This window comes from Corapipo altera, unplaced genomic scaffold (genome assembly GCF_003945725.1).
Source record: "Corapipo altera isolate COAL_440 unplaced genomic scaffold, ASM394572v1 201, whole genome shotgun sequence".
Lineage (NCBI taxonomy): Eukaryota > Metazoa > Chordata > Aves > Passeriformes > Pipridae > Corapipo > Corapipo altera.
Window position 1 is genome coordinate 2611884 of NW_020884940.1, and position 27168 is coordinate 2639051.

General features: G+C 50.5%; 1 protein-coding gene across 2 annotated transcripts in view; it reads left to right on the forward strand.

Annotated features, from left to right (window-relative positions):
- The window catches only part of RPS6KA1 (ribosomal protein S6 kinase A1), a 38625-nt gene extending 26166 nt beyond the window's left edge, over positions 1-12459 (forward strand). For both annotated transcript variants that reach the window (XM_027661320.1, XM_027661321.1), the window contains 20 exons: positions 542-658; positions 1787-1868; positions 2122-2202; positions 2760-2839; positions 3419-3525; positions 4080-4117; positions 4235-4377; positions 4927-4997; positions 5240-5328; positions 5541-5605; positions 6522-6624; positions 7216-7343; positions 7785-7910; positions 8483-8572; positions 9030-9188; positions 9400-9561; positions 10142-10218; positions 10377-10494; positions 10892-11029; positions 11362-12459. In XM_027661320.1, coding sequence (XP_027517121.1) covers positions 542-658; positions 1787-1868; positions 2122-2202; positions 2760-2839; positions 3419-3525; positions 4080-4117; positions 4235-4377; positions 4927-4997; positions 5240-5328; positions 5541-5605; positions 6522-6624; positions 7216-7343; positions 7785-7910; positions 8483-8572; positions 9030-9188; positions 9400-9561; positions 10142-10218; positions 10377-10494; positions 10892-11029; positions 11362-11484 — 2097 coding nt within the window. In that variant the 3' untranslated portion in view covers positions 11485-12459. The remainder of the gene's footprint in view (positions 1-541; positions 659-1786; positions 1869-2121; positions 2203-2759; positions 2840-3418; positions 3526-4079; positions 4118-4234; positions 4378-4926; positions 4998-5239; positions 5329-5540; positions 5606-6521; positions 6625-7215; positions 7344-7784; positions 7911-8482; positions 8573-9029; positions 9189-9399; positions 9562-10141; positions 10219-10376; positions 10495-10891; positions 11030-11361) is intronic.
- The last annotated feature ends 14709 nt before the right edge of the window (positions 12460-27168 follow it).

Genomic DNA, 27168 nt, shown 5'->3' on the forward strand with positions numbered 1-27168 from the left:
CATGTGCCAGAGACCTTGGCTTCCCCTCAATCTTCTTGAAGCCTCGAGTCTGTTAAAGCATCATCTGTATGTGCTGAAGATGCACTAAGACTTATGTTGCAGAGTTGCTCAGATTGCCGAGCAGATGGGCTCCAACATGTCTGATTTTTGCCAGCCCTGGCCCTGTTTTGACAACAGTGCCGTATTTTTTTTGTGTGTGTTGTGGGATTTTTAGTGGCATAAACACTCCTGTTTTTGCTACCAGTGCCTTAAAAAGGAAGGTGCTTTGCAAGCACTCTTCTGAAATGCAGTTCAAAGCCAGCGCGGCACCCGCGGTGAGCGGAGCCGTCGGGAGAGTACGGGGAGTTTGCCAGGGCTGCCTGGTGCTGCCTGCCCCTGACTTATTTATTCCAGATGTTGATACCTGTGACAAGCACCAGCTTTCATGGTTCTCTCAGACGTGGTTGCTGGGGGTCTGTAGCTACAACCCTTGTTCCATAATCCGATAGGGCTGCTTTCCCTTGTTCAGGAGTCCCGGCCGACCGTGTGCCCTGTTTTCCAGGGAGAAGGTGTCGTGCAGGAGTTCAACATCACACACCATGTGAAGGAAGGCTCTGAGAAGGCAGATCCCTCGCAGTTTGAGCTGCTGAAGGTGCTGGGACAGGGCTCCTTTGGCAAGGTGAGATCACTCTTTCCTATATGCCATGACAGAAATGATTTTGATGACAAAAGGGAGTGTCTCCAACAAAACCACTTTCCTGGTTCCCACTGGACCGTGAAAATCTGATGGATGAGCCCAAATGAGCAAATGGGTGCTTCTAACCTGGAAGGTGACTGTAGTGATGCCTTCCCTAAGGGCCAGCCTGAATGTCCAAATTGCCCTGTAATTCCTTTTGCAGATGGTCAGGAGGAGAGCAGGAATGTCCTGCTCGTGAACGCAGGTGTCACACAGGGCAGAAGGGCCTCCTGCAGCTCTTCAGCTGCCTGCCAAACTGTCAGTCAAACTGAGGGCTTGAAGGGCTCAGGCATGTTCCTCCCTTCTCAGAACTGTGTGTCAGGAACTGCTTCTAGCCCCTGTTTATGGTCCAGTTTCCCTTCTGTGAAGCAGGAAGGAAGTAGCCTGTAACTCTTATCTATTTCAGCATGTAAATAATCCAGTCTCTTACAGACCATCTGCTGGCACATTAAATCAGCTTCATGTCAATCAGTTATCAGCTGACAGTGGGGGCTTGGACAGGACTGTGTGCTGTTTCCTGGGCAAATGCAGCAGTGGCTTTGTAGAATCAGAGAATCATTTGGGTTGGAAAAGACCTCTGAGATCATCCAGTCCAACCAGTAACACTGCCAAGGCCACCACTTGCAGGTGGTGTGTTTTTGAAGCTGCCTAAAGCCAGGTAGAATGAGACACCAGGGAAAGGAAGGAGGCAAAAATCCAGAGGATGCAGGACCTGAATAATAAGGAGTTGATCTGACTGACAAACCAGCAGGATTTGTGGTACATTGAAGCATCAGTGCTTCCAGTCACAGCTCCCAGGCATCAGCCAGAGCCCCACAGGAGCTGCAGGAGTGAGCAAGAGGTGTGGAAGGCAAGAGGAGGGAAGTGCAGCATGAAAACACAAATGCTGCAATGGCTGGAGGTGGGGGGGTGAGAGGAGTCCACACACAGCACTTCCCTGAAAACCCCATGGGGTTTCACAGGAGGCACAGCTGCTTTTTAGGGTTACTGTGAGGTCTGCCACTTTGGGAGGCATCCAGCTCCTACTGCCAGTGTTTAGTGCTTGCTGAATGTGTTGTTCTTCTGCCTCAGGTTTTCTTGGTGAGAAAAATAACACCACCAGACAGCAACCACCTCTATGCTATGAAAGTGCTTAAGAAGGCGACACTGAAAGGTAGGAAGGAGACTCTTACTGTGATGCTCTGATCCTCCCTGACTTAAAGAGCGCTGGGGAAATGTCACAGCAGTCCCGGGGTGGTTTAGGTAAAAGAGGAGCATCTTTAACCCAGCCAAACAGCCTCCTTTTCTCTCCATCTGCAACAGACCCTTGGCTCAAGCTGCCTGGTGCTCAAAGGCTTAAGGTTGAGGACAAGACTGGGGTACTCTGAGGCTTTTTCTGTGTCTGAGCTCTTCCTGTCTTCCCACAGTGCGTGATCGACTAAGGACAAAGATAGAAAGGGACATCCTGGCTGATGTAAACCATCCCTTCGTGGTGAAACTCCACTATGGTGAGTGTGGGGCTGTTTGGGATGCTGGGAGAGGGGCTGCAGGCTCCAACAGACTCTTTGCTTTTAAATGCAACCCCCTTAACACAAATCCTTTCCTGGAAGGGTCTGTGGTCCTGTGCCCGCTCCAGCTATTGGATGGGGAACAGAGAACAGACCAGGAGAAGAGGTTGAAACATCAAATCCTTGGGATTAAAACATTAAATCAGGAGAAACTGAGAAAGCAGAGTTAACTAGTCAAGCTAGAGTCAACTTTGTTCGCTGTGAAGTGACCAGTGCCTCTCCTGGGAAAACAGCCCTTTCTGTAGGGCTGGAAGGGAACCAGACCCCCATAAAAGGAGGATTTTCTGCAGTGCCAGAGTGCTGTGGTGAGCTCCCATTTCAACAGCACAGACAGGCCATCTCCTTTACCTCAGATATCAGCCCTACCTGCGTTTAACCCAGTAACCACACAGGGCATCTGCCCAACTGGAGCCACTGGGATTTAAGTGATTAATGGAACACCACAGGAGCCTTCCCTCAGTGGAGGGGTCTGATTCCCGCTCCGGCTTGTGTTTCAGCATTCCAGACAGAGGGGAAGCTGTACCTCATCTTGGATTTCCTCAGAGGAGGTGACCTTTTTACTCGGCTTTCCAAAGAGGTGGGTATGCTCTGGCATCTCGGTGGGTTGCTGAGGCTCCCAGTTCATCTGTGCTTAATGGTCTGGAGAAGGGACTCACCCTTGAGGGGGGTGGAATCAACCTCCAACCTGCTGCTAGTCCACAGCTGGCAATGGGAGAGGGTGTTTTGGGAATCCTGTGTTCTGGCAGGAAAGCAGCAGCACAGGCAGCAGGTCTCACCTCTGCAGCAGCTTCTACTGGGCATCATGTTAATAACAAAAACCAAAAGAGGGGAGATTTATATTAGATGTTGAGAAGAAATTGTTCCCTTTGAGGGTGGGGAGGCCCTGGCAGAGGCTGCCCAGAGAAGTTGCGGCTGCCCCATCCCTGGAAGTGTCCAAGGCCAGGTTGGACAGGGCTTGGAGCAACCTGGCCTACTGGAAGATGTCCCTGCCCCCTTCCAACCCAAACCATTCTGTCATTCCATGAATGGATACTTTAGGATGGGGGGCGAATCCTGGGAAACTTAGAAACAGCAGGAGGGGACAACATGGACATGAAGGGTCTCACTGCTGGCACTGTGACCCCAGCACCTCTCCTCTCCCTGTCCCTCCCTGCAGGTCATGTTCACTGAGGAGGATGTGAAGTTCTACCTGGCGGAGCTGGCGCTGGGACTGGACCATTTGCACAGCCTGGGGATCATATACAGGGATCTCAAACCAGAGAAGTACGTGTGGCCCAGCTGAGCCAGGGATCCCAGTCCTGCATCCAGCCCCGAGCCTGTAGCCAGCCCTCCACACAGGCAGGGCTGGAGGATGGCCCAGGGCCAGGCAGATGGGAGGTGGCAGTGCCAATCCAAGGCTACTGCTCCTCAGATCAGTGGTTGTGGCCAGGAGGCAGCATATGTGCACCACGTGTGTGAACAGCAATCCTTGGCAGCCTCTGGGCTCCAGCTTTAAGCAGTTTGAGAGCCTCTGGGGGAAGAAGGCACCAGGCTGGGCCTCTGCATGGCTTGGTTCTCCTTGCCTGGGGTATGTGGGGACCAGAGCAAGTGCAACCTGTGTGGGTCATTTGTTCAATGTGAAGCTGAGGATCCAGAGAGAAGGGAGCTGTTCCTGGTCCCTCTTATGTCTTGGTGGTGGAGCTTAAGGCACTGGGAGAAGGGACAGATAACTTTCTCCCCTGGGTTTTGGCAGCACCTCAGACCATCCACTGCTGTGATCGTTCTCACCAGCCCTCACTGCAGACTGTAACAACTTGTTTTTTCCATTCCTGCTGTAGCATCCTCTTGGATGAAGAAGGGCACATCAAACTCACAGGTGAGGGACTCCACAAGGCCTTGGGCTCCTGCAAGGTCGGTTCTTGAAGTACGGAGCTCCTTGTGTGACTGCTCAGGGCACATGGGTGTCTGTGCTGACGGGCTTTCTCTTGTGTAGATTTTGGCTTGAGTAAGGAGGCCATAGACCACGAGAAGAAGGCCTATTCCTTCTGTGGGACAGTGGAGTACATGGCCCCAGAGGTGGTGAATCGCCAGGGCCACTCACACAGCGCTGACTGGTGGTCCTACGGGGTCCTAATGGTACGTACCCAGCCAGCGTGTGCGGGCACTGGGAGGAGCAGCTGCTCCAGCTCTGGAACACCCAGACACGGGTCTGTGTGTCTGCCAGACCTGCTGACCTGGGGTGTTCCCCATGCTCCCCAAAGGGCTCCGTAAGGGGCTGTCCCGGCGCCCAGCCGGGAGCTGGGTGGGTTTCCCGTGGGAGGCAGCGCTCCCGAGGGGACTGTCCCGGTGAGCTCTGGGATGTGGGGTTCCTGGGGTACGTGGGGGTGTCCGTGTCCACCCCAGCGCCGGGATGTGGGTGTCCGTGCAGATCTGGTGCCACCATCTGGCAGCTGCTGAATCCCAGGGCTCCCGCAGGAGCCGGCGCTGGCCTGAACGTGTTCCCGCTGCAAACCTTGTGATCCGAAGCTCCTCCTGAGAAAACACGACGCCTGTGAGCTCTGTTAGAGCCAGGCTTGGGATCCCTCAAGCTTTTCACGAGCACATGAAGGGGCAGTGAGATCTGTCCAACCCTCAGCCTTGCCCAAACATGACCCCCCCCTCCCGCTTTTTCTCTTTCCCTCCCAGTTTGAGATGCTCACCGGTGCGCTGCCCTTCCAGGGGAAGGACCGTAAGGAGACCATGACCCTCATCCTCAAGTAAGAGGAGTTTCTCTCTCCTGCCTGCATAGGAGGTGCTGCTTTTTGAGCCATGTTGCAATCTGGGGGCTCTCGCAATTTAATGGCGTTATTTGGCAAGCGGTTTCCTACCAACAGTTAGTTAGAAGGGTGCAGTGTAAATGCCAAGGGGATGACTGTGCTTTTTGGGGGTGGAGGTGCTGCAGTCAGCTTGTGGCTTGACTTCTTTAAACCTGCAGCTGATTGCAAAACTCCCTCCCCAGAGCGAAGCTGGGCATGCCACAGTTCCTGAGTGCTGAGGCACAGAGCCTCCTGAGAGCCCTGTTCAAGAGGAATCCAGCCAACAGATTAGGTAAGACAAATGTTTGGTTTCCTTCTAAATACACCTGATGCCCTATCGGGGCCTCTCTCACCCTCCTGGGTCAGCAGCATGTTCACACTTGTGCTCAGTTAATGGTTATTTGCAGCCAAGTTCTCCATCACCCCTGGCTGTGCTGTGTCCACGACAGTCACCCTCACTTTGTCAGGGGTTTAGTGCAACGTGCTCCGTGGTGCATCTTGCAGGTTCTGGACCGGATGGGGCGGAAGAGATCAAGCGCCATCCTTTCTACTCCACCATTGACTGGAACGTGAGTATTGGAAACCCTAAAAGCAGATTTCCTCACCGTTCAGCGCCAGCAATTCACTTCTGGCAGCAGGAATAGTGTGGTCGTGGTGCTTGACCAGCCACGGGAGAGCCACCAGCCCCTGTCCCCATCCACTCCAATAATCCTTCCCGAAACTAAAATTCTGTTTGTCACAGAACTGTTGCATACTTGGGTTGCCTGCCACCTCACCTCAGATCGAATTTACTCATCTGTCAGCAGAGAAGTGCAGGTTTTAACTGGGGTTTGGCACAAGGTTTGTCATGCACTAAGTGGGAAGGAATCAGGGAAACGTTCCTGGCGAGGAAATCAGGGCAATCACTGAACTGGCATTTCCCAACTGCTTCTGGCCAACTCCCTACTTTGCCACACAATTTTGTTTCTTCCCTATTTTCCCTTACTTGGTCAGGGATTTGAAAATCACTCCTAATACTTCCAAGGTCCCTGCAAGCTGCTAGACTGACCCTCCAGCAATGCCAGTAAAGCTTATTTCCAATTTTTGCTTCAGGAAGCAATTTAAAAAGGCACTTGTGGGAGTTCTGGGATATGAATGTCCTCCTAATGCATCTCCTCTGGCCATCCCCGGGGAGATACGTGTCAACAAAGCCCTAATGGGAGTCAGGAGGAGGTGGGAGAGCCTGTCAAGGAAAATACTTTACGGATGCTGCACTTGCAGTGGGGGCAAATTGCCTATAGAACACTTATTTTCTTGATTTAATACATGATGTAATATTTCTCCACAAACTGACTCAAAAGCAACCCACCAGCTGAGAAGTCCTCCCTCAGGCTGTTGAGCTGTAGCTAAATGCTAAGCCAGGGAGTTTCACAAAATCCCTTTCCTTGCCTGCCTTTGCACCCTCCGAAAGGATGCACCCGTCAGAGCACTCTCTGTGTTTTGCAGAAGCTGTACCGCAGGGAAATCAAGCCCCCCTTCAAGCCTGCAGTGGGCCAGCCGGACGACACCTTCTACTTTGACACAGAATTTACGTCGCGCACACCGAAAGGTTTGTGTGACTTCACACGAAGCCAGAGCTTCCTGTGTGAGGTGATGCTCTGTGGTTTAATATTTAACACCGCAGAGCATCTGGTGCCTGCAGGGCAAGATTTGCCTCGGGCTGGTGCTGCCAGCTCAGATGGTTCCAGCACTGAGAGGGTGGCCCAGCCATAGAGATGTCGGGCTCTTCTCACGAGTAAGACAAGAGGAAATGGCCTCAAGTTGTGCCATGGGAGGTTTAGGTTGAATATTAAAGAAAATTGCTTCGTGGAAAGGGTTGTCAAACCCTGGCACAGCTGCCCAGGGCAGTGGTGGAGTCGCCATCCCTGGAGGCATTTAAAAGACATGTGGATGTGGCACCTGGGGCCACGGTTTAGCAGTGACCTTGGCAGGGCTGGGGGAATGGTTGGACTCGTTGATCTTGGAGGGCTTTTCCAACCTGGATGACTCCATGATTCTCTGTGGGGTGTTAGGGGTAAGCTGGGTGCTGCTGGTGTGTCTCTTGTTTGGAATAAACTCAGCATCAGCCATAGCTCCTGGGAGCGAGGGGAAGGCTTGCAGAACCAGCCTTCTTCAAGCCGTGTTTCCACTCCTGTTGCAGATTCCCCAGGTGTCCCCCCCAGTGCGGGGGCCCACCAGCTCTTCCGAGGCTTCAGTTTCGTGGCGACCGGATTGATGGAGGATGGGAAGGTGAAACCTGCCCAGCCACCCCTGCATTCGGTTGTGCAGGTAGGAAATGGAGACACTGGAACAACTGTTTGAAAGCACAGAGATACTCCAGGTCTGTGCCGCCCAGAGCAGCTCTGACAGGAAGCCCGAGGCGGTGTCTGTTTGGAATTCTTGCATCCTGTTTTTCTTTCATTTCCACTGACTGTCACACTGTGCACAGGTTGGCAGGAAAACGCGGGGCTGTGGCTTTTCCTCTCCCCACATGGGTCTGTGCTGGTGGGGGGGTCTGTAAATGCCCGTGGGTTGAAGGTGCCACCCAAACACAGACAGTGTTATCCCACTGACCTATATCTGCCTTGTTCTCTTCTCCTCCCTCTCCCAGCCGGGAGGAGAAGCTGTGGGATGTAGCAGACAGTCTGCCAGCTCTGCCACTTAACTCATCACATTGCACAAACCCTTCCCTGAACCCTCCCAGCTCATCTCTCCTTTCTGCTCCTGCAGCAGCTGCACGGCAAGAACGTCCAGTTCAGCGACGGGTACGTGGTGAAGGAGGTGATCGGTGTCGGCTCCTACTCCGTGTGCAAACGCTGCATCCACAAAGCCACCAACATGGAGTACGCAGTCAAGGTCAGAGCCCTGCCCTCAGAACTGAGCTCCCCTGATAGATTTTTGCCCAGAGGAGCTGTGGCTGCCCCATCCCTGGAAGTGTTCAAGGCCGGGTTGGACAGGGCTTGGAGCAGCCTGGTCTAGATGTTCTTTTAGGCCCCTCCCAACCCAAACCATTCTGTGATTCTATTTCTGCTCATCCCACCAAGAGCAAAATAACATCCAGGAGTGAAATCGCTTTCCCTGCTCCTGTAGGGCCTAAAAGGACAATTTCTGTGCTCCTGTGCATGTACCTGCACTTCCCCAGGAATAGCAGGGAGCAGCATTCTCTTCCCTCAGAGGGAGGAGAGCATCTCACCTTTGCTTGCAAAGCTGTGGCTACACAAGATGTTAACAAATACAACAGACATAAAACTTTTGGGATGAGGAACACAGAACCAATGAGGCAACTTCCCCTTCTCCGGCTGCTACAGAGAGCAGGGGAGCAGATATGGCACAGGAGCTCTTCCAGGCCCCAAACTCAGCTTGTGTGCTTTGTCCTGGCCCCTTTCTCACCCTGTTATGACTAATGCTGCTTCTCCCTGCTCCTGCAGATGATTGACAAGAGCAAGCGAGACCCTTCTGAGGAAATAGAAATCCTGCTGCGGTACGGGCAGCATCCAAACATCATCACCTTGAAAGATGTGAGTGTGGCTTGAATGACTTCCCTGTGTTTTGGTTTAGGAAGTGCAGGCTGCTCAGGGAGCAGATTTCAGCTCCAGCACAGGTGACCCAACAGCCCAGCTCGATGTGTCACTCTGTCTCTGTTATGAAAAAGGTTCTTCCCCCAGAGGGTGGTTGGCACTGAACAGGCTCCCCAGGGCAGTGGTCATGGCCCCAAGGCTGCCAGAAATCAAGGATTGTTTGGGCAACACTCTCAGTGACAGGGTGGGATTCTTGGAGTTGTCCTGTGCAGGGCCAGGAGTTGGACTTTGATGATCCTTGTGGGTCTCTTCCAACTCAGGATATTCCATGGTTCTGGAGTGGGGAAGCATCCCCAGAGCCACCTCTGCTGATCTCTGCTTCTCGGTGATAGAAGCACAAAACGGAAGCTCCGGAAGCACTTTTTGGTTAATCCCCTCTCCACGTTTTCTTTGGAAGGTGTATGACGACGGGAAGTTCGTGTACCTGGTGACTGAGCTGATGAGGGGAGGGGAGCTGCTGGATAAAATCCTCAGACAGAAGTTTTTCTCAGAGAGGGAAGCCAGTTCAGTCCTGCACATGATCTGTAAAACAGTGGAGTATCTGCATTCCCAAGGGGTGAGTATGGTCTTCCTGGGAATTCTCTGGCATTACACTGTGCTCCCTCTCCTCCAGGGAGTAACTCTGCCCATCAGGACAATTATTTCTTGCTGGTGTTGCTCTCTTGGCAAAGCAGATGTGGGACCAGAGCAGGGGCTGAGTGTCCTCGGGCAGCTTTCAGACCTTTATCTACCTGGGGGGTGAGAATGGCCCTTTCTTTGCTCCACAGGTGGTTCACAGGGACCTGAAACCCAGCAACATTCTCTATGTGGATAAGTCGGGAAACCCCGAGAGCATTCGGATTTGTGACTTTGGCTTTGCCAAGCAGCTGAGGGCTGAGAATGGGCTGCTCATGACTCCCTGCTATACAGCCAACTTTGTGGCACCTGAGGTAAGTGCTGACCTGAGACCCTCTGGCAGCCCCTTTGTCCCTGTTCTCCCTCTTGGCACAGTGGATCTGCCCCATTCCCAACTCCAGCCTGCCCTGGAAAAGGGAACTACAGAGATCCAACTTGTAGTAATGAACAAATAGATCCCAAGTGCAGTTACAGGGCAGTCCTCCAACCTGCACTGCCCTCATGAGAGGTCTGCTTAGGGTACTGAGACTTTAAAATCCCAGTGAATTCCTAGGCTGCTTCCCCTCCTCATTAAGTGACTTGTTAAAAGAGGTGGGATGATTTTCCACTCATTTATCTTGGTGAGGAAGAAAGAAGGAGAGCCAGCATGGCATGGGAGCACACAAGCAGTGTCACCACACTGGAACAGGGCCTCTTTCTTGATGTGCCTGAGGGGTTCCTCTGCTCCATGAAACCAAAGTCTGATTTGAATCCTGATCTTCGGTCCGAGACTTTTCTGTTCTGTCGGGCTCTGGATGCTTTGCACATGGACTGCACCCGGGTCAGGCCCCCTCTTCTGAAATGAGCTCAACGACAAGAACAAAACACACTTTGTTTTCCCTTTGTTCTGCTCAGGTACTGAAACGCCAAGGCTACGACGAGGGCTGTGACATCTGGAGCCTGGGGGTTCTCCTGTACACGATGCTCGCTGGGTAAGTGGCTCTGTCCCACTGGAAGGCAGGGCTGGGGCTGGGACCCCCCTGCTCTGCAGTGGCAGCAGGACTCTCCTCAGTCACTGCTGCCCAGTGGTGCTCCCTGCCTGTGTCCCAGGCCAGTAAATCCAGTGCTCTCTCCTCTCCTCTCTCCCCAGCTGCACTCCGTTTGCAAACGGTCCCAGTGACACTCCAGAAGAGATCCTGACCCGGATAGGTGGGGGGAAGTTCTCCATCAGTGGAGGCAATTGGGACACTATTTCTGACATGGCCAAGGTAGGGGTTGATATTTGTGTTACATTCAAGGGTTGGGGTCAAGCAAGGCCAGTTGCAGTGAGGGAAGTTTAGAGCAGGCTGGAGAGGGAGGACACAAGACAGAGAAGAAAACCAGCTTCTCCCCCAAGTCTGCCTTCCACACAGCATCTTTATTTTAGTTCTGGCTGTGAATATTTGCATGGAAAACCAACCTCATGCCTGACCCATGTGGGGTTTGCTGCTGTGTTATACCTCCCAGGCCTGCCAAAAACATATTTCATACAAAAAGAGTTTGATGTCTGGGGACTTTAAACTTGGCCTCTGGATTTAAAACCTAATTTGGGGGCAGACAGGTGGTATTTTTGCATTTAAAGCATGAAATCTTCTAAAGTCTGACTTTTCCAAACGATGCCCTTAGGATTTGGTATCAAAGATGCTCCACGTAGATCCTCACCAGCGTCTCACAGCCAAGCAGGTCCTGCAGCATCCGTGGATAACCCAGAAGGACAGCTTACCCCAGAGCCAGCTCAATCACCAGGACATTCAGCTTGTAAAGGTACAAAGTCTGGGCTGAGCCTTCAGCTGGTCCCTCGTGTACCTTGGGAAAGGTCCAGGTGGGGCAATGGTGGGGTGGGAAAGCAGGATGGCAGGTTGGAGAGGTGTGGGGCAGGGGAGGGAATACAGACAAGCTGGGTTTGTGGGGAGATAAAAAAGGGAGGTTCTTGAACAGCACATCAGTGCAGGAGGGAGATTTAAAGAAATAAGAAAGATGCTTCTGGCTTTGTTTGTGGGTTTGGCTGCATCTTGTAAAGCCATGAGTCTGAAATAGCTCCTCTACACCTACATGATTTCTACACTTAAATTACCTCTCTCCTCCCTTTCTCCAAGGGTGCAATGGCTGCCACGTACTCTGCACTGAACAGCTCCAAGCCAGGCCCTCAGCTGAAGCCCATTGAATCCTCCATCCTGGCACAGAGGCGGGTGAAGAAACTTCCCTCCACCACCCTGTGAAGCCGGGCTGGGCTGGGCTGGAGCCACACGGTGCAGGCACACACTGGATTTTGCACACCTGTGGAAGATGGGGACAGGGGACAGTCAGTATCTGCACTGGAGCTCCCTTGGGGGATTGCTCTCAAAAGGCCAAGTGCCTTCCTGCTCCTGAAAGACTGGCTCCTCCTCGTGTGGACTGATCTTTGCCGAGAGAACTTCACTGTAAAACTTTTTCGAAGTGTAAATTGTCAGTTTTTAAAGACATCCGTGTATATGAGAACTAGACTGTATAACTGATGTCAAGTGGCACTAAAAAGCAGCTCTGATTTCACCCTTCCCTGTGTAGGGCCTGGTATTTGTTGTTGCTACAGCATTTCTTGGAATTGTTCCTCTCCAGCTCCACTGCAGCTGGAAGACTGTACCACATTTGGGGTTTAGGCTTTGGGGTTTTTCCCTCCTTGAACCTTTGGATGCCCTTCCCAAAGCCGACCCTGCAGCCTCCCAGCCAGCAGTGCTCTTGTCCTTAAAGGACTTCCCTCCCCTTCACTTTCTGTGTGCTTGTTCCACGTGAGGTCGATTTTCCAGCCTCTGTTTCTCCCTCTCTCTTACACTCCCCCAGCCCAGCCAGCAGTTCAGTTTTCTGAACAAAATAAACCACAGGTTTTCCAAACCCTCCCTTAGATACTTCACCTGTCCAGAACACCTGCTAGGTTTGGCTCCTTCCTTCCCTCTGCCCTCCCATCTCTGTTTTCTCCCATCACCAGATGGGAGTTTGTCACCTGGGCAGGTGGGGACCACAACAGAACCTTCTCCTTGGCAAAGCCGAGGCTTTGGGCTGGCTCTGGCTGCTGCTTTTACCATTTGGGGGTTTTCCTTTCCCGTCAGCAGGAACCTCTGAACAAAACCATCCTTTATTTTTTTAATTTAACTTTGTTCTCCAGCTTGGTAACTCAGGGTTTCTTTCTGACTCGTACAATAAACGTGTCATTCAGGTGACTTTACGTTACTGGCTGACTTTTAGCTGCAGAATCCGGTCATTTCCCTGCCTTGTGTGGGGACAGTGCTCCTTTCCTGCCTTTTGGGAGAGCTGCAAAGCTTTTCACCCGGCCCTGTGGTGGGAAAACCAGCAGCAGGGCTGCATCTCATGCCACCTCCTCTCAGGTGCAACACCTCACCCTGCAGTGGGAAGTGATTAGAACCAGTCACGGAACGAGGAGGTGGCAGGATGTGGAAGGGAATTTCTTACTCTCAGGACATTTTAGTGCTAATAGAAACCAACACGTGGAGGCAAACTGTGCTAGAAATAAATTCCTGCCCCATTCTGACTTGCAGGGAATTGCTGGAGCTCCCTGGTTCCCTGGTGGCCCTTTCCTGGGAGAAGCAGCAGGGTTGCTAAAAGGGCTGCAAACACTCACAAACTCGAGGATGTGACTGAAGCCAGCAAAGGTTCTCCTGTGAATTTCTCCTACTTTTAGCTGATCATGTCACAAGAGAGGAAATTTTCTTTTTTGCTTAGTCCCACTTGGCTTTAAAATGGAGAATTCCATAAAAAGAATTATCTGAAAAGTACAGCTCTCTCCTCCTCTACCCTAATCCAAGCAGGTCCTGGTTTAATCCCTGGAGCATCCAGTGAGAAGCTGAAATAGTCACAATTTTTTTTCTTTTTCTCTATTCCAAGTACAGCCTGAGTGTCCAGTGCTGCTGAGAGGAGGAGGCCAGCACCAATTCATGGTGGATCCTCTTCCTGGTATTGCCACTGACCCTAGCAGAGATGGATTAAATGTTTTGCTGAGATTTGGGGAGGGGGACACCATTATCCAAGATGCCTTCCTTAAAAATACTTGTTTTCACCTCTCTTCCCTACAACTCCACAGTAACTCTTGTGCCAGTGGTGTGCTAATTTTAGCTAATTTAATCTGTTGCAACCAACACAATAATTATAAACATCTTTCTGGAGCTGAGGTTGAAGTTGGGATTGAAGTGGACACCTCAGCAGTTTTTCAGAATACTTCCTACATTGTATTTCCAGGGAAAGCCTGGAGTGATGGATGGGGCTGGATATGTTGGTGGGAATCAACACTCCCTGTCAGCCTCTTGATATGGACCAGCAGGGTCTTCAGCCCTGGGGTTTAGGGGGAATTAAACCAAATGTTTGCCCTGCTTGGAAGGTTGTTTGTATGAAATTGCAAATGTTTTCAAATATCAGTCAGGAAAAACATTATGATCTTTGCTCAATCCTCCCTGTGCTGTGCTGGTGTGAGGCCAACTGGGGACAACTCAGAGGTGTGTGGGGACAACAGGGTGCAGAGCTCTGTGGGCACGGGGAGAGCAGCCCACGGCCACGAGATGACACCTGGGGCATCCAACCCCAATGCCTGGGGCACCCAACCCCTCCACCTCACTGGGGTTCTTCAGTCAGAAGAACTTTGTGTTTGGTGCAGCTGCAGCTTCTGGAACCTCCATCCCTCTGGAGCAGAGAGTGAACAAGAAGGGCTACACCTTCCCCTCCGGGGTGCTTTTACCCACGTTGTTCTGAGTGATCCATAAGTAAAAATAAGTCTGGATTTTTAGTTCCAAATCAACCAAGTGCTGTTACCTTTTTTTAATTCCAGTGCTCAATAAAAATGGACTTGTTGAATTCTCTGCATATGAGAACTGTAGGTGTTTGTGACCGGCCGGGCTCTCTCCTTTCCTTTTTAATTTTGTCCCGACAGTATTAGACTTTTACCAAAATACAGTTGGGACCAACTGTTATCTTAACTGAAATTGCATTATTTGAGGTGAAAGTTGGCTGTCTAATGTCTGTTTTGGGGAGCTGGTGTCTGGGAGAGACCAAATGATCTGCTCTCACAAGAGTCTGAGCTCATTTAGCTGTAACTTGGGACAAAGGATATACAGAGGATATCACAAATTGTTATGACTTGAAAAGGGGTAGAAATGGGTTTAACTTCCATGCATAAGGAAATCTTTGCAAGGAAAACTGCTTCTGTTAGTTCAGGTGTTTAATAATCGACTTGACCTTTAAGCTTTTGTCCTGTGGGTCTGTATGAAAGCTCAAGGGAGCAGAAATCCCAAAATCCAGCTTCGAATTGCTGAGTCTACCTGGAATTAACCTGTGCAGAAAGAGCATCCAAAGTCAAAGAGCCTGAAAATGATATTGAACCGCTCTATATAATACAGTTTTTGTGTAAGAAAGGTTAAACTTCCCTATTCTGGGGTATAAACCAGCAATATTTCTTCTGTAAAAGAGGCTGAAAAGCTGTTTCCCTTCTTCCCACTGTGTACCATAGCTGTGCCTTCCCCTTAATGATGTGGTTCTGCCCTCTGTCAAACTAACCAGGGCATAAATAAATGTCTTTTGGCCCGATCAATATTCCCATCATGATTCTTTAGGCTGTCTTTAAAACTGAAGGCCAGTAACTTCCTCAGCAACCACCTTCTGTTCCTTTTTCACAGTGGAAGCAGTCTGGGTTTTAACTTCTTTTTAACTGATGTCAATCCCCTCTCCCACCTTTGAGTTAGTTCACGTTAATTCCTTTCCCTGCATCTTTAGGCACTGGTGGGTGTTGGATCGTGCAGCTGGTGGCCTCCTGGGTGCCACCATCTCCTCGTGGTGGCCACGGGCACCTTCCCAAGGACGCGAGAGGCTTCGGAAGCGCTCGGTGACTAGGAGTTTGTTGGACGGTACGTGGGGCGGGCGCTGGGCTTTCATGGAATATTCGACAATTTAATCCCTCTTTTAAGGCAAAGAAAACATTTAAAATATTTCAAGGTCTTCTTTTTGGCAGTACGTGGGGGCTCTGAATAAAACCTTCACTCACGCCAGGGAAGCTGGAGGGCCGCTGCCACTCCATTTCCTTGCCTCTGGTTATTAAAACATCAAGCTGTCTTACTGCCTCCCTCCCTTTGTGTGGCACTGAACACCTGCCATTAATACTAATTCGACTCCGGAGAGAAACTCCCTTTCAGATATGCTTGTCTGAAAATAAATTGACATGTAAAAGGTCTCTTTTGTCGCGAAGTGCACGGAAAGTGCCGGGGTGAGGAGCCGATCGCTTACAAAAGGAGGCACTGACTCTTTAAATGACGTGTGGAGGGGGTGAGAAATGGGAATTGTGGGGGGTGATGCTGTAACCGGGCTGATGTGGTACAATTAGAGGAGGATCCCATAATGGCAACCTCTGTTTGGTGTCAGACTTTGAGATTTTGGGTGATTTTCGTCTAAACCCCTGCTTGTGTCGGGGGTGAATGGCCGGGCTCTGCAGGGACCCCTTTGGAGAAAACTCTGTTTTCTTCAGAAAAATTGTTGTTATTACAAATAAGCACAACAAAAACTCAGGGCATTTGGTGGTGAGCCCTTCAATTTAGATGTGTAATGAACTCCAGGGCTCTGTTGTTTTTCCTGAGACAAAAATTTTGTAACACTGGAGAAGGATCCCGTAGCTGCAACCCCTGTTTGGTATTAGACTGAGATTTTGGATGATTTTTGTCTAAACCCATGGTTGTCTCAGGGTGAATTGCCAGGCTCTGCGGGGACCTATTTAGAGAAAACTCTTTTCTTTAAAAATCATTGTTATTATGAATATCTGCAACAAAAACTCAGAGCATTTGGTGGTGAGCCCTTCAATTTATATGTATAATGAACTCCAGGGTTCTTTTGTTTTCCCTGGGACAAAAGTTTGTATCACTTTCAATTAGGAAGCAGTAAAAGGATCCTTGGTTAGAGTATTTATTCTGTCCTACAGGCAGCAGTGTGAGCCAGCAGAAGGTCAATATTATTATTTTTATTATAAAGAATGATTTCCTTTGAGCTCCTCATGCCCTGGGGAGACCAAAGCTCTCTCCTAAGAAAACAGTGTTAACCTGGTTATTTGGGCCAGGTTTTGGAGGGGGTGACATTGCTTGGAATTTGCTTTGGTGCTGAAATGATGCAGTTCCATGGCTGGGGATGAAGTGTGGCGTGGACCTGGTGTTCAGCTGCTGCACGTTGGGCTTCTGGGTCTTTTAGTGAAGAAATCATTCATTTCATAATGAAGAACAAGTTGAAATATGTTCAGGGCTTGAAAGGGGGGGGAAAAAAGGTAATTTTGGCAATTACAGATTAGCTGGTGTCACGTCTGGTTTATCAAACAAGCAGGAGCTCTCGGTGCTGCTGAGCTCCAATGCCATCTTCTTTTTAAACAGCAGATGGTGTTAGAAACCTGTAACAGGTGGAAGCTCTTCAGTTTTATGTGAGAGATCAAAAGTAGCAGCAATTTCTCGTCTCCCAAGGGGTAGTTCCTTCCCGAGCTGAACAGCAAGCTGGCCCTCTGCTTGGATAGTTATTACAGAGGGAAAAACTTCTGAATCACACATGTTCGCATGGGAGGAAGTGATTCTGATTTGACTTATTCTGGTTATAATAAAAGGAACCTGGTAATGGCCTCCATAATCCTCTGTCAGCAGCTCTAAAAGAGAGATGTAGTGGGGGAGACGAGCTGTGTTTGCTGGTGTGCCTCAAAATCCGGCTCCAATCTGCCAGATCTGTTGGTTCCTTGTCTATAATAGCACTTCGCATGCTTAAAGTGTTTTATAAACATTTAATTACCGCAGCTTTTGACTCAAAGCCAGGAATCTCTCATTCATCTGCTGCTTTGCGAGGGCTGTGAAAATGATATTCAAATTACAGAATTGCAGGAAGGGCTGAGTTCAAACCCCAGTTAAGGAGAACCTCCGTTACTGGGATCTGTCCGCGGGGCCGCGTTTCCAAAGCGAGTTCCTCCTCCAGCGCTGGAAACGGCAACGGGGAGAGATCTGAGGGCCTGTCAGTACCCCAGGACACGGAGCTGCATCTTAATCATGTTAGGGAAATGAGATGCTAAATTCTGCTCAGCTGGTGTTGTATGAACTTCTGAGGCAGGCGGGGAGTGTGGCTCTGTCTAGACTAGAGCCGCGTTTGATCCCCCGGCCCCGCCGTGTCCTTTGCTGCCGTCAGCAGCAGGAAAAATCAGTATTTGTTAGAAGTCGCTTTTTTTCCCCACCCACCAAACTACTTGGAATTTTAACCAGCCCAGCTCCTGGCTCTATTTTTAAAAAAAAAAAAAATAAAAATGTAGAGAAATGCAGGCTTAGAGCATGAGTTTTCTGCCTGCCTCCATCCCCTCCGTGTTGCAGCCCCCAGGTTTGTGGCGCCAAGCAGAAGCAGCAACTAAAGGTAAAAAACTTGTATGGGATTAATAATTTCTACCCAACCATCTGCCTTTCACCGGCTCCCTTTCCTGCACAGCACATTGTACGTGCAGAACTGGGTGTGCAGGAATAGAAATCATTCACTTTCCGTGAGAGTTGCCCAGACAAGCTGTGGCTGCCCCATCCCTGGAAGTGTTCAAGGCCAGGTTGGAGCAACCTGGGATAGTGGGAGGTGTCCCTTGGCAGAGGTTGGACTAGATGGTCTTTAAGGCCCCTTCCAACCCAAACCATTCTGGTGTTCTATGAAAAAAGCTGTTGGCTGGCTCTGTGTGTGTTTTGGTGGATTCACAAATAGTAACTGCTGGGCAAGGCAGCAAACCCAGATGAGAAGTGGCTCCTCTAGGAGCTGACCCTGATCTCACTGCCTTCAGGAGGGTTATCCTAAAACATGGAGGAGAAAACCTCCAACTGCAGCTGCTGAGACCTCCAGTCTTTACTGTAATTACAAAGGCAGACTGTGAGTGAGCCCCTTTAATAAAGGCCACTGCTGGCAATCAGCCCCTTCTAACGAGGCAGATCCCCAATTTCAAGGCCCTGGATCACTCAGTGCTGCCCTCGCTCCCTGCTCGGTGGGTTGTGAGCACACGAGGAGCAGCAACTCACAAAATAATCCCGGAGCCCCTTTTCCTGCCCTGTTTAAAGACGGGGTAGGGAGTTCCTCTGATGTTTCATTAAAGCTGGCTTTTCTCCTCGTGGCAGAGCAGATTTAATCAGACCTGCCTCCTAGTTCCAGCTGCTGGGTTGGAGCGCTCTGATCTGTGCACTGGGTGCACATCTAATTATGGAGGCAATTCCCATGGATACCGAGAAGAATTGCCTGTACTGGCAAAAAAACGATCCCAGCTGGGAAAACAGGGAAGGAAAACGTGTTGAAATATTCGGGAAGAGACTTCAAAAGTTTCTGGAAGCGTTAAGTGAAAAGCATTTCTGGTGTTCCTGCGCCGCAATGTGCAAATCTTGATTATTTTAAAACCAAGACAGGGGTTGGTTTGTAGGAGCTAATCCCAAATCGCTGCTTTCTTGTGCTACTGGAGGATTTACCAGCACCACAAAACTGAATTTTCCCCCCTCCTTGTAGTCTGCATCCCCTCGGGAATGCTTTCCCACCTTTGCTTCTCACCTGTGCAGCACCAGGGGTGTGTTTGGAGAAAACGGCCAAGAGTTTGTGTTTCCATCAGGGCACACCCTGGGTGAGGCAGTGCAAGGGCTGGTAATTCTGGTTCCTTCCGCAGTGCCGGCGCTGCCGGGTGGGACCTGGGTAAGTTCCTCCCCTTTATGCCTCATCCTTCTGAAATGCACGAATTTAAATAACTTATTTCTGTATAAATTACTATTTGAAAGGTCTGTTCAAGGCAAAAGAGCACTCCCTGGTAAAAGGAGAGGGGGAAATACCTGGGCAAGCGCTTCTCAGATGTGGAAAATTAAACAAATACGATTTTAAATGATTTTGTAATTGTTCAGCTGCAAGGCCCCATGTTCAGACTGCACGGGGAAAACCAGATTTCTTAATTTAACTACACAAATTTAAAAGTCTTTTTGATGGCAGTGTTTGGTTTTTTGGGTTGGTTTGTGTTTGGTTTTTTTTTGCTTTATGCTTCTTTGGAGCTTTTGGGAACATTCTAATCAGGTCCACAACGGCTGTAGCTTGTATTTATTTCACTAATTTCTCTCCAGCAGAAGCTCAGACACTTTCCAAGATGTTGCTGGCTAATCTAAACACACAGAATAAGGAAAGCTGCCGTACTATTAGGGTGGATTTTCATCTCTTTCTCATCCAGGGCACCTGCTCCCCTTTCCCTCCCCTCCTCCCAGTCTTCCCAGCTGTCTGTCTGTCTCATTTATGTCAATTAGGGATTCAATGCTGCCTGATTTAATTGGCCTGACTTTCCCCTCTAATAGAAACCCGAGCGCAGGCCGGGCAGGCAGCAGCTCCCTGCTCTGCTCCCAGGGACAGAGTCGGGAGGGACGGGGCTTGTTTGTGGCACAGAGCACAATAACCTGTTTGTTACCCTCCACCAGGGAGAGGTTGGTGACCTCCTAACGGGGATGGGACCCAGGAGATGATGTCATTTGCAAGCTTGGGGGGATTTCAGAGCGGTTCAGGAATTCGTGTGACCGGTCGCTCACGGCGGGTTGGCTTTTAGTGCAGAGGTGGAGATCCCTGGAAGTGTCCAAGGCCAGGCTGGACGGGGCTTGGAGCAACCTGGTCTAGGGGAAGGTGTCCCTGCCCATGGCAGGGGATGGAATGACATGAACTTTAAGGTCCCTTCCAACCCAAAACATCCCACGATTCTGTGGTTTGCCTCCTGCCAGGAGGTGACTCCATGTGCACCGAGGTCAGCGAGCGACAAAACTCCCCCCAACTGCAGCCACAGAGGGCTCATCCTTCCGCCCCCAGCATTGCTTAACCACGAGCGAGGCTGACCAAAAACCCAGGTTTCACAGGGTTTGCATGAGGGCCTGACCCTGTGCCCCCTTGGGGCAGCAAACCTGGCAGCAAACCGGCACAGACAAAATCTTTGCCCTCCCTCCACTCCCCCTCCAACAGCCGAATCCCAGGAACCAGCTCTGACCTACTTCTTCTCCCTGGCTCCTCGCTCGCGTCTCCCTGACAAATCACACAGCCCTCCTTCCCCCTCAGCAGAAACGTGGGTTTCCCGAGGAGGTGGCCCACGGAGGTGGCAATACTGAGCAGCAACAGTACCATCTAGTGACTTGGGCTTACAGGGAGCACCACTTAGCCCGGGAAGAGGGAATCTGGGAGGCCAAGAAGGTCCCGGATTTGCAAACGAGATCCTATCTTTTGGCTCATTTGGATTTAGGAAACAAATTGCGCTGATGCTTCGACAGTCTGGTTTCTTTTTCCAGAGAGCTGTGTGACCCTGCCTTGGGAGCCGGTCTCGTTTCCAGGCTCCTGACTCCCCGCTGAACCCGGCCCTGCCCCTCGCTCCCTCTGCTGGCAACCAACTCATTGATTTAATGAGTTCCCAACTCCTCACACACCCACTCGTCCGCACAGCACCAAATCCCGGCAAATGCACCGGAGGAAATTGAGGGCTGGGGTGATTTCTCTCTCCCGATAAGAGTCCACCTTCTCGCTCTGACGAGCCACTCGCGAAGTACAGAACTGGATGTGTGAAATAAATAGATACAATTCAATTTAATCAATCAAAAACAGGCCCAAAACGGAGCGTTAAGGGCCCGCTCCACGCAGATCTGAAATTACACACTCGGCAGCTGAAGGGAGGAAATCAAATTAGAGCATTTCTTTCCCCATCAAAGGACATTAGTCCCGATGCAGGTTCGTTCCGCCTCGCCGTCGCTGATCGCGTGCAGGAGTCATTATCCCTGCAAGAATTCCGGCTGACCGAGGCACCGTGTGGCTGCACCAGGTTAATGACGGCGTGTTCTGTGCTCGAGGTGACAACTTTTCACAGCTGTTTCTCAACACACGTGTGCGTGTCACCTCTTTCCCCGGGGGAAAAAGACCGTTATCAGATGTACAGAATGCGCCGGGATCGGATCGGGGAGAGGTGACACCAAACCCAGCGCTGCAGAACTGCAGTGCTCAAACGCTGTCGAGCCTGTGAAATGCCACCGGTACCGGAGGAGAAATTGCTTTGCTGGCTAATCAAACACATCCCCTCCTTGCTGTCAGGAGTGCGGCTCTGCCCTGAGTCCACTCAGCCTTGCTCGTGGGCTGATGAGTGCCTGACAATTTTCTGGTCTCAAATTAAACAGAAAACTAAATTAGCAAATTAATTGTTTGCCGTGTTTTTCCTTAGTCCCCATCAGCTGCCTCAGGACCTGCAGCCAATCCAGAGCCCCTTTCCACAGTTCCCAGTAGAAGGTGGAGCCCTGTGCTGGGTCCTGCTATCTACCAAGTGTCAGTCATGTTAATTTTAAATTACTTTTGTACAGCTTGGTGTCAAAACGATTAAAGCATGAAAAGAAAAACTGAACTAGAGGGAGGAAAGAGGGGGGGAGAGAGAGAATGAATAATTTACCTTGCATTTACAGCAAGGACACTTGGATTTCCTTAACTCCTCAACTCTGAGAACCCTGAAACTTCTATTTCTTCAATTCTCACCTGCTTGGGACCGTACCTGAGCAGGTGCTCTGGATCACAGAACCATAGAAGCACAGAGTGGTTTGGGTTGGAAGGGACCTTAAAGATCATCTCATTCCACCCCCTGCTATGGGTAGGAACACCTTCCACTAGCCCAAGTTGCTCCAAGCCCAGTCCAACCTGGCCTGGAACACTTCTAGGGATGGGGCAGCCACAGCTTCTCTGGGCAACTGTGCCAGAGCCTCATCACCCTCTGAGTAAAGAATTTCTTCCTAATGAGGATCCTACAAGGACCTGGGATCTGGTTATTGCCTCCCTCGTGGCCCACAGCGAGGTGATAAACGCTCGCAGCACAGCACCAGGATTTTATCTCAGTTTCTTCCCAGGAAAGGGTTTTTTCTGCACTGCACTCACTGATTGCTGCAATCACCAGCACGGACAAACCCACCCACCCACCCACATACAGACCTTTTCTCCCCTTCCCAGTGCTCCACTCCCAACTGGGTTTACTCCATAACTCACACGTACTGTGCTAGATAATTACACACTTGGAAAACACAGAAATGCCTAATCAGATACAGCCTTAAATGCGCAGGAATTAGGGTTGTAGGACTGCGGCGGAGCATCCCTGGAGCTCTCTGCATCTGGCTCACACAACCAGCCCACGTGCACTGTGAAAATGTTGGGTTTGGGGCACAGACTGCTTTTTATCTCCCTCCTTAACTCCATCCATGGATTCTTTCTCTTGCCAGCTACTGAATGGTGTCGTCGGTGGTCTTTGAAACACCATTCAAAAATCTGTTGAGGCCAGAAAAAAACCAAAAAGGTTTGTAAGGGGGCAACTTGACATCCGCAGAAAATGCAAATCAAGTTTAGCCACTGTTGATGTTTACAGTGTATTTCGCTCATGCATCAAAGCATCTTCCATTCATTAAAAAAGGGTATAAACAGTGGGAATTATTTTGTCATGAGGGACTACAACGTGAAATGAGGTGCCTTCAGTAGATGATCACTAGCAGGGTGTCAGAGCTGTTTGGGAAATGAGAGAGGCTCGAGCCTTGAGTGTAACGTATCCTGCAGGATGTGTGTGGGCTTGAACTGATTTGTCAAAAGCAAAGAAAACAATTTCACTAATGGGTGTTTGCTGAAAAATGAGCATGATGTCTTGGCAATTTTGTGCTGTCTTGTGCTCTCTCTTCACTATCACTCCTTGGCAGCCATGGAGAGGAAACACCTCTGTCTTCTACCTGCATTTTACTCCTTTGGCCTCAGGACTAACTCAGCCTTGCCGGATCCCAAACAGGTCATGCAGAGGGCTGAGAACCGTGTTTGAAACATCCTCCTCCTTCAGAAGCACCTGCCTGACTCCTCCAACGTGTTTTCTCCGTCCCCGTGGCTGCAGCTCCTGTGACCTGCAGCGCAGCCGTGGTGGGGAAGGTGAACACCGGTGCCCACGACAGCAGCTCAGGGCACAGACACTGCCATCCCCTCTCTGCTCCCCCGTGTTCCTGCTGCCAGCACTCGGAGCATGGAATTGGGGATGTTTAGCACCATTTAGGAGCTGTGACTGGACAGCGTTGCCGGGGCTTTCACTGGAGCGCGGAGGCATGGGAAGGGTTCTGTCACTGACAGTGGGATTCCCTTCACATGACGTTTCTTCAGCTGCTGATTCACAAGTACATCACTTAAACAACTTTTTTTTTCCTTTCCCATTTGGGAAGCTCCTCTAAACTTCCCTCATCCTCCGCCAGAGGCCTGGCAGGAGGCCGGGAAGATGAAGAGCAGAGTCTCTTGCAGCGTGTTCCAGTGATATTTCAGTGATACCACTGCAGATGTAGCAAGTACCGAGTACTCCAGGCAGATAAGCTCAGCTCTCCCTGGTTAAGCTGTGCTCAGTGCTGCAACTGCAGCTTTATAAAACTAACACCTTTTTTTACTGGATTCTGCTAGTCCGGATCCAGCAGAATCTCTGCTTGAGGTGGAGTTACCTGAGTAACTTTAAAAATAAAAAAATGTCGTCAGCCAGAACATGAAAAATACAGGCATAAATACTACCCTGGATCTGGTAATTACTTAAAATAAAGCACAGTTCTCAACCAGATCATCTGTTTTCCCAAACTAAGCAGGACTGCCCTTCCACCTGGCACCAGAGAGCCAAAAAAACAGCAGGAGAGGGATTGGTATCAAATCTGGTATCAACAAATCACTCCCAACTGCAAAATCTTTATGTATAAGTTATGAAATGGTTTCAAATTTTAAACAGTCTCCAGGCAGGCAATTAACATCATTAATTGAACAAAATTCAGCCAGAATAATTGATTTAGACTTAATCTCAGAACCTGAGACCTCTCAAGGTGCCTCTTCACCCCCCACACAGCCGTGCTGAGGATCCCTGTGTTGGGCACATTATCCCTGCCAGTTCTCAGGAATCACTACAAACACTCGAGTGGTGAATATTAAAGTGGTCAATCCTGGAGTGGTTGCCATAAAAACAAGAGGACAAACAATAACTTAGACAAGAGCACACTGAAAAGGACATGTAGGAATAAACCACTTTTCCTCAGTTAAGAGTTCCTGATATCAGGGTGCTGTGGGCTTTTTTCTCTCCAACACTTGAATTTCCTGCAGCTGAAGAATTTCAGTTCTTCGTTTTAATGTGTTGGGGTTTTTTTTTTAGGCTTTTGATAATTCTCCTATGATAATTTAAACTATCTACCAGGCAGCATCAAGCTTAGCAGTGCAGACTAAGAAATAAGTTCTTTGTTGGGGGACGCTTTATCCATTTGAAGTATCCAGGATGATTTATTCTTATGGGACATGTGGACAAAGTGACATTTTCCCATCTTGTGCTCTCCAAACACAGGATTGCAGTGAAACCAAAACCACCAGCATCACAATGTGGTGAGCCATCAGCTTCTCTACAGCGGCTGTTTATTGGGACCTGCCTTTTTTATTGAGGGGGGGAAAAAAAAAGAAAGGATCTGGAAACAATCCATCTCAGCCCAAGTTTTTTGAAGGAGTTGTTTTAATTTGCTCCAGAGAAAGCTGTCTGTGTGTAAAGTCACCGATCTGCTGATGAGTAATCAGGGAGCTTTTGTGTTTTAATATTTTGATGTTTAAGGGAAGCAGAGCGAGGCTGACAGAATAAATCCGCGTACTTAGAAGCCGTTCTGCACCGGTTGGAGTACAAAGAGCAAAGGAATAAAAGCACAACAAAGAGCAAGTAACTAAAAGATGCTAAAAGGACTAAAACCACACAGTTCATACTTAACTGAGTGGTGCTGGAGGAGTGTAAAGCCAAGAGATGATTCCTACTCCAAGAGCTGGAGGCTGCTCCTTCCAGTAGACCCTGAAACACGAAATTTAAGAGTTAAAACCCACAAAGGAGACAGGACTTCAAAGAGATCCTCCCCCCTCCATTTACATTTGGGTTTTAGGTTTGTAAATGAAGCCACCAAGAGATTTAGGAGTGGTGTTAAGGAAATGGAAGCATAGAAAAGGTGCGGGGCATCCAGAATCAGGAAATTTCTATGGAAATGCTTGGCCGCTAACAGGATTTACGGGTATCTCCTTGCTCTAATGGATCCTTCTCTTCCACATAATTTCATTACATGTTGCCTGCTTTTCCTGAGTAGTCCCAGCATCCCCGAAACTTGTGGATTCAGCGGAGGAAGGGGAGTTTTTTGGCATCAAAGTGTTGCACTGCAACAGCAGAGAGGATCAACAGCTCCACATTTAAAAGGTGGCAAACTGGGAACCGGCAGAGCTGGAGAGAGGAGCTTGTACAAGGCAACAATCTGGAGCAGGCAGAGGAAGTGAGAGGCCTTTAACTGCTGGGCAGAATCGCCCCAGCCCGTATCTAATGAACCACACGGTATTTACCGGCCGTGTTTGTGTGTCAGCAGACTTGCTTTCCCCTCCTGTTTTTTCCTTTTTTTTTTTTTGGCTTCTCATTTTTTTGCATTTTTAGTGTTGTCTGGTTAAATAATTTAAGTATTAAACAGCAGATCCCAAAGCCCTCTCAGCCTGGAGACATCCTTCAGCCGATTCCAATGGGAACGAGTTTTACCCCTTATTGAAGTTTTCGGGCAGTGAGGCGAAGAGCAGCGCATCCGCGCCTGGGACAAAGGATAACTCAGCGCATCCTGAGCAGGGAAAGGTTGGGCTCGATGACCTCAGAGGTCTTTTCTAACCTGACGGATCCTGCGATTCTGTGAAAGCACCACAGGTGTGCGAGAGCTGGCCCCGTTCCCTCAGTTTTTCCACCCAGGAAATGCGAGCTCTTCCCCAGCCTCGGAGGCGGCCGGGCTCCCCCGCAGCCTCGGCAGGCAGAGGGCAGCAAAGGAGCCTTTTCACTTTTTTTCTTTCCTCTTTTTTTTTTTTTTTTTTTTTTTTTTTTTTTTTTTTGTTCTCAGCCCCGTTGCAGTTGGAGCTTTCCAGCCCGATTGTGCTAAAACGCTTCTGTACCAGCGTTCGCAGTTACCAGCCCGGCCTCCCCTCCCCCTCAGCCCGCTCCCAGCCCCCGGATCCAGGGATCGCCCCCCATCCCAAGGAACACGGGAGGAATGGGGTTGTTTAGGGGGTCGTTGCCTCCTGCCCCCCCCCCTTGGGTGAGGGTCTTTTCGCCCCCCACCCACCCCATTGCGTTCTCCCCATCCCTCAGTTTTGGGGGTGCTGAGGGGAGCTCCCCGCGCTGTGAGGGGAAAAGGGGGGGTCTGTCCCCCACTCCGCCGGGTTTTGAGGGGAAAAGTGTGGGTTTTTCCTCCCCCCATCGGGTTATGAGGAGAAAACGGGGGTCTGCCCCCCCTCCCCCAGCCTGCGCGGCGGTTACGAAGGAGTTTATCCCTCACTTCTCCCTGCTCCATCAGCACAGGAACTGAGGGGAGGTGGGGTTGCTTGAGGGGTGTCAGCGGGCTCGGGGGGTGTCCGGGCATGGGGAGAGGGAGCTATGACGTGCCCCCTCCCTTCTCCCATTCCCGGCCTGGGACTCTTTCCCTCCCGCTCCCCCCGTCCTCCCCCCCCCCCGCTCCTAAGCGGGAGTTTCCAGGAAGCGCTGAGGAGAGCCGCAGCACCGCGCAGCCCTCTCGCACAGCGCGCTCCTTCCGCCGAGGCCGTGGCAGGAACGCCAAGTAGTCCCAACCGCCTCCTCCGCCTCACTCAGCAAAACGCTCCGTCGCGCCCTTCCTTACCCTAGACACTCTTACAGGAACGGGAAGGGGGGGGATAAGACTTTCCCTTCCCGCATTCCCCCCGCCCGGCGGGATAATCGGGATGTAAGGGATGGGGGGGAGGGGGAGGTGAAAAAAGCCCAGCGCCGGCTGCGGCGGAGGGATCCGGAGGCGCGGAGGAGTGAGGAGGCGCGGGGAGCGCTGCGCGGAGCGGGGGGGGGGGGGGGGGGGGGGGGGAAA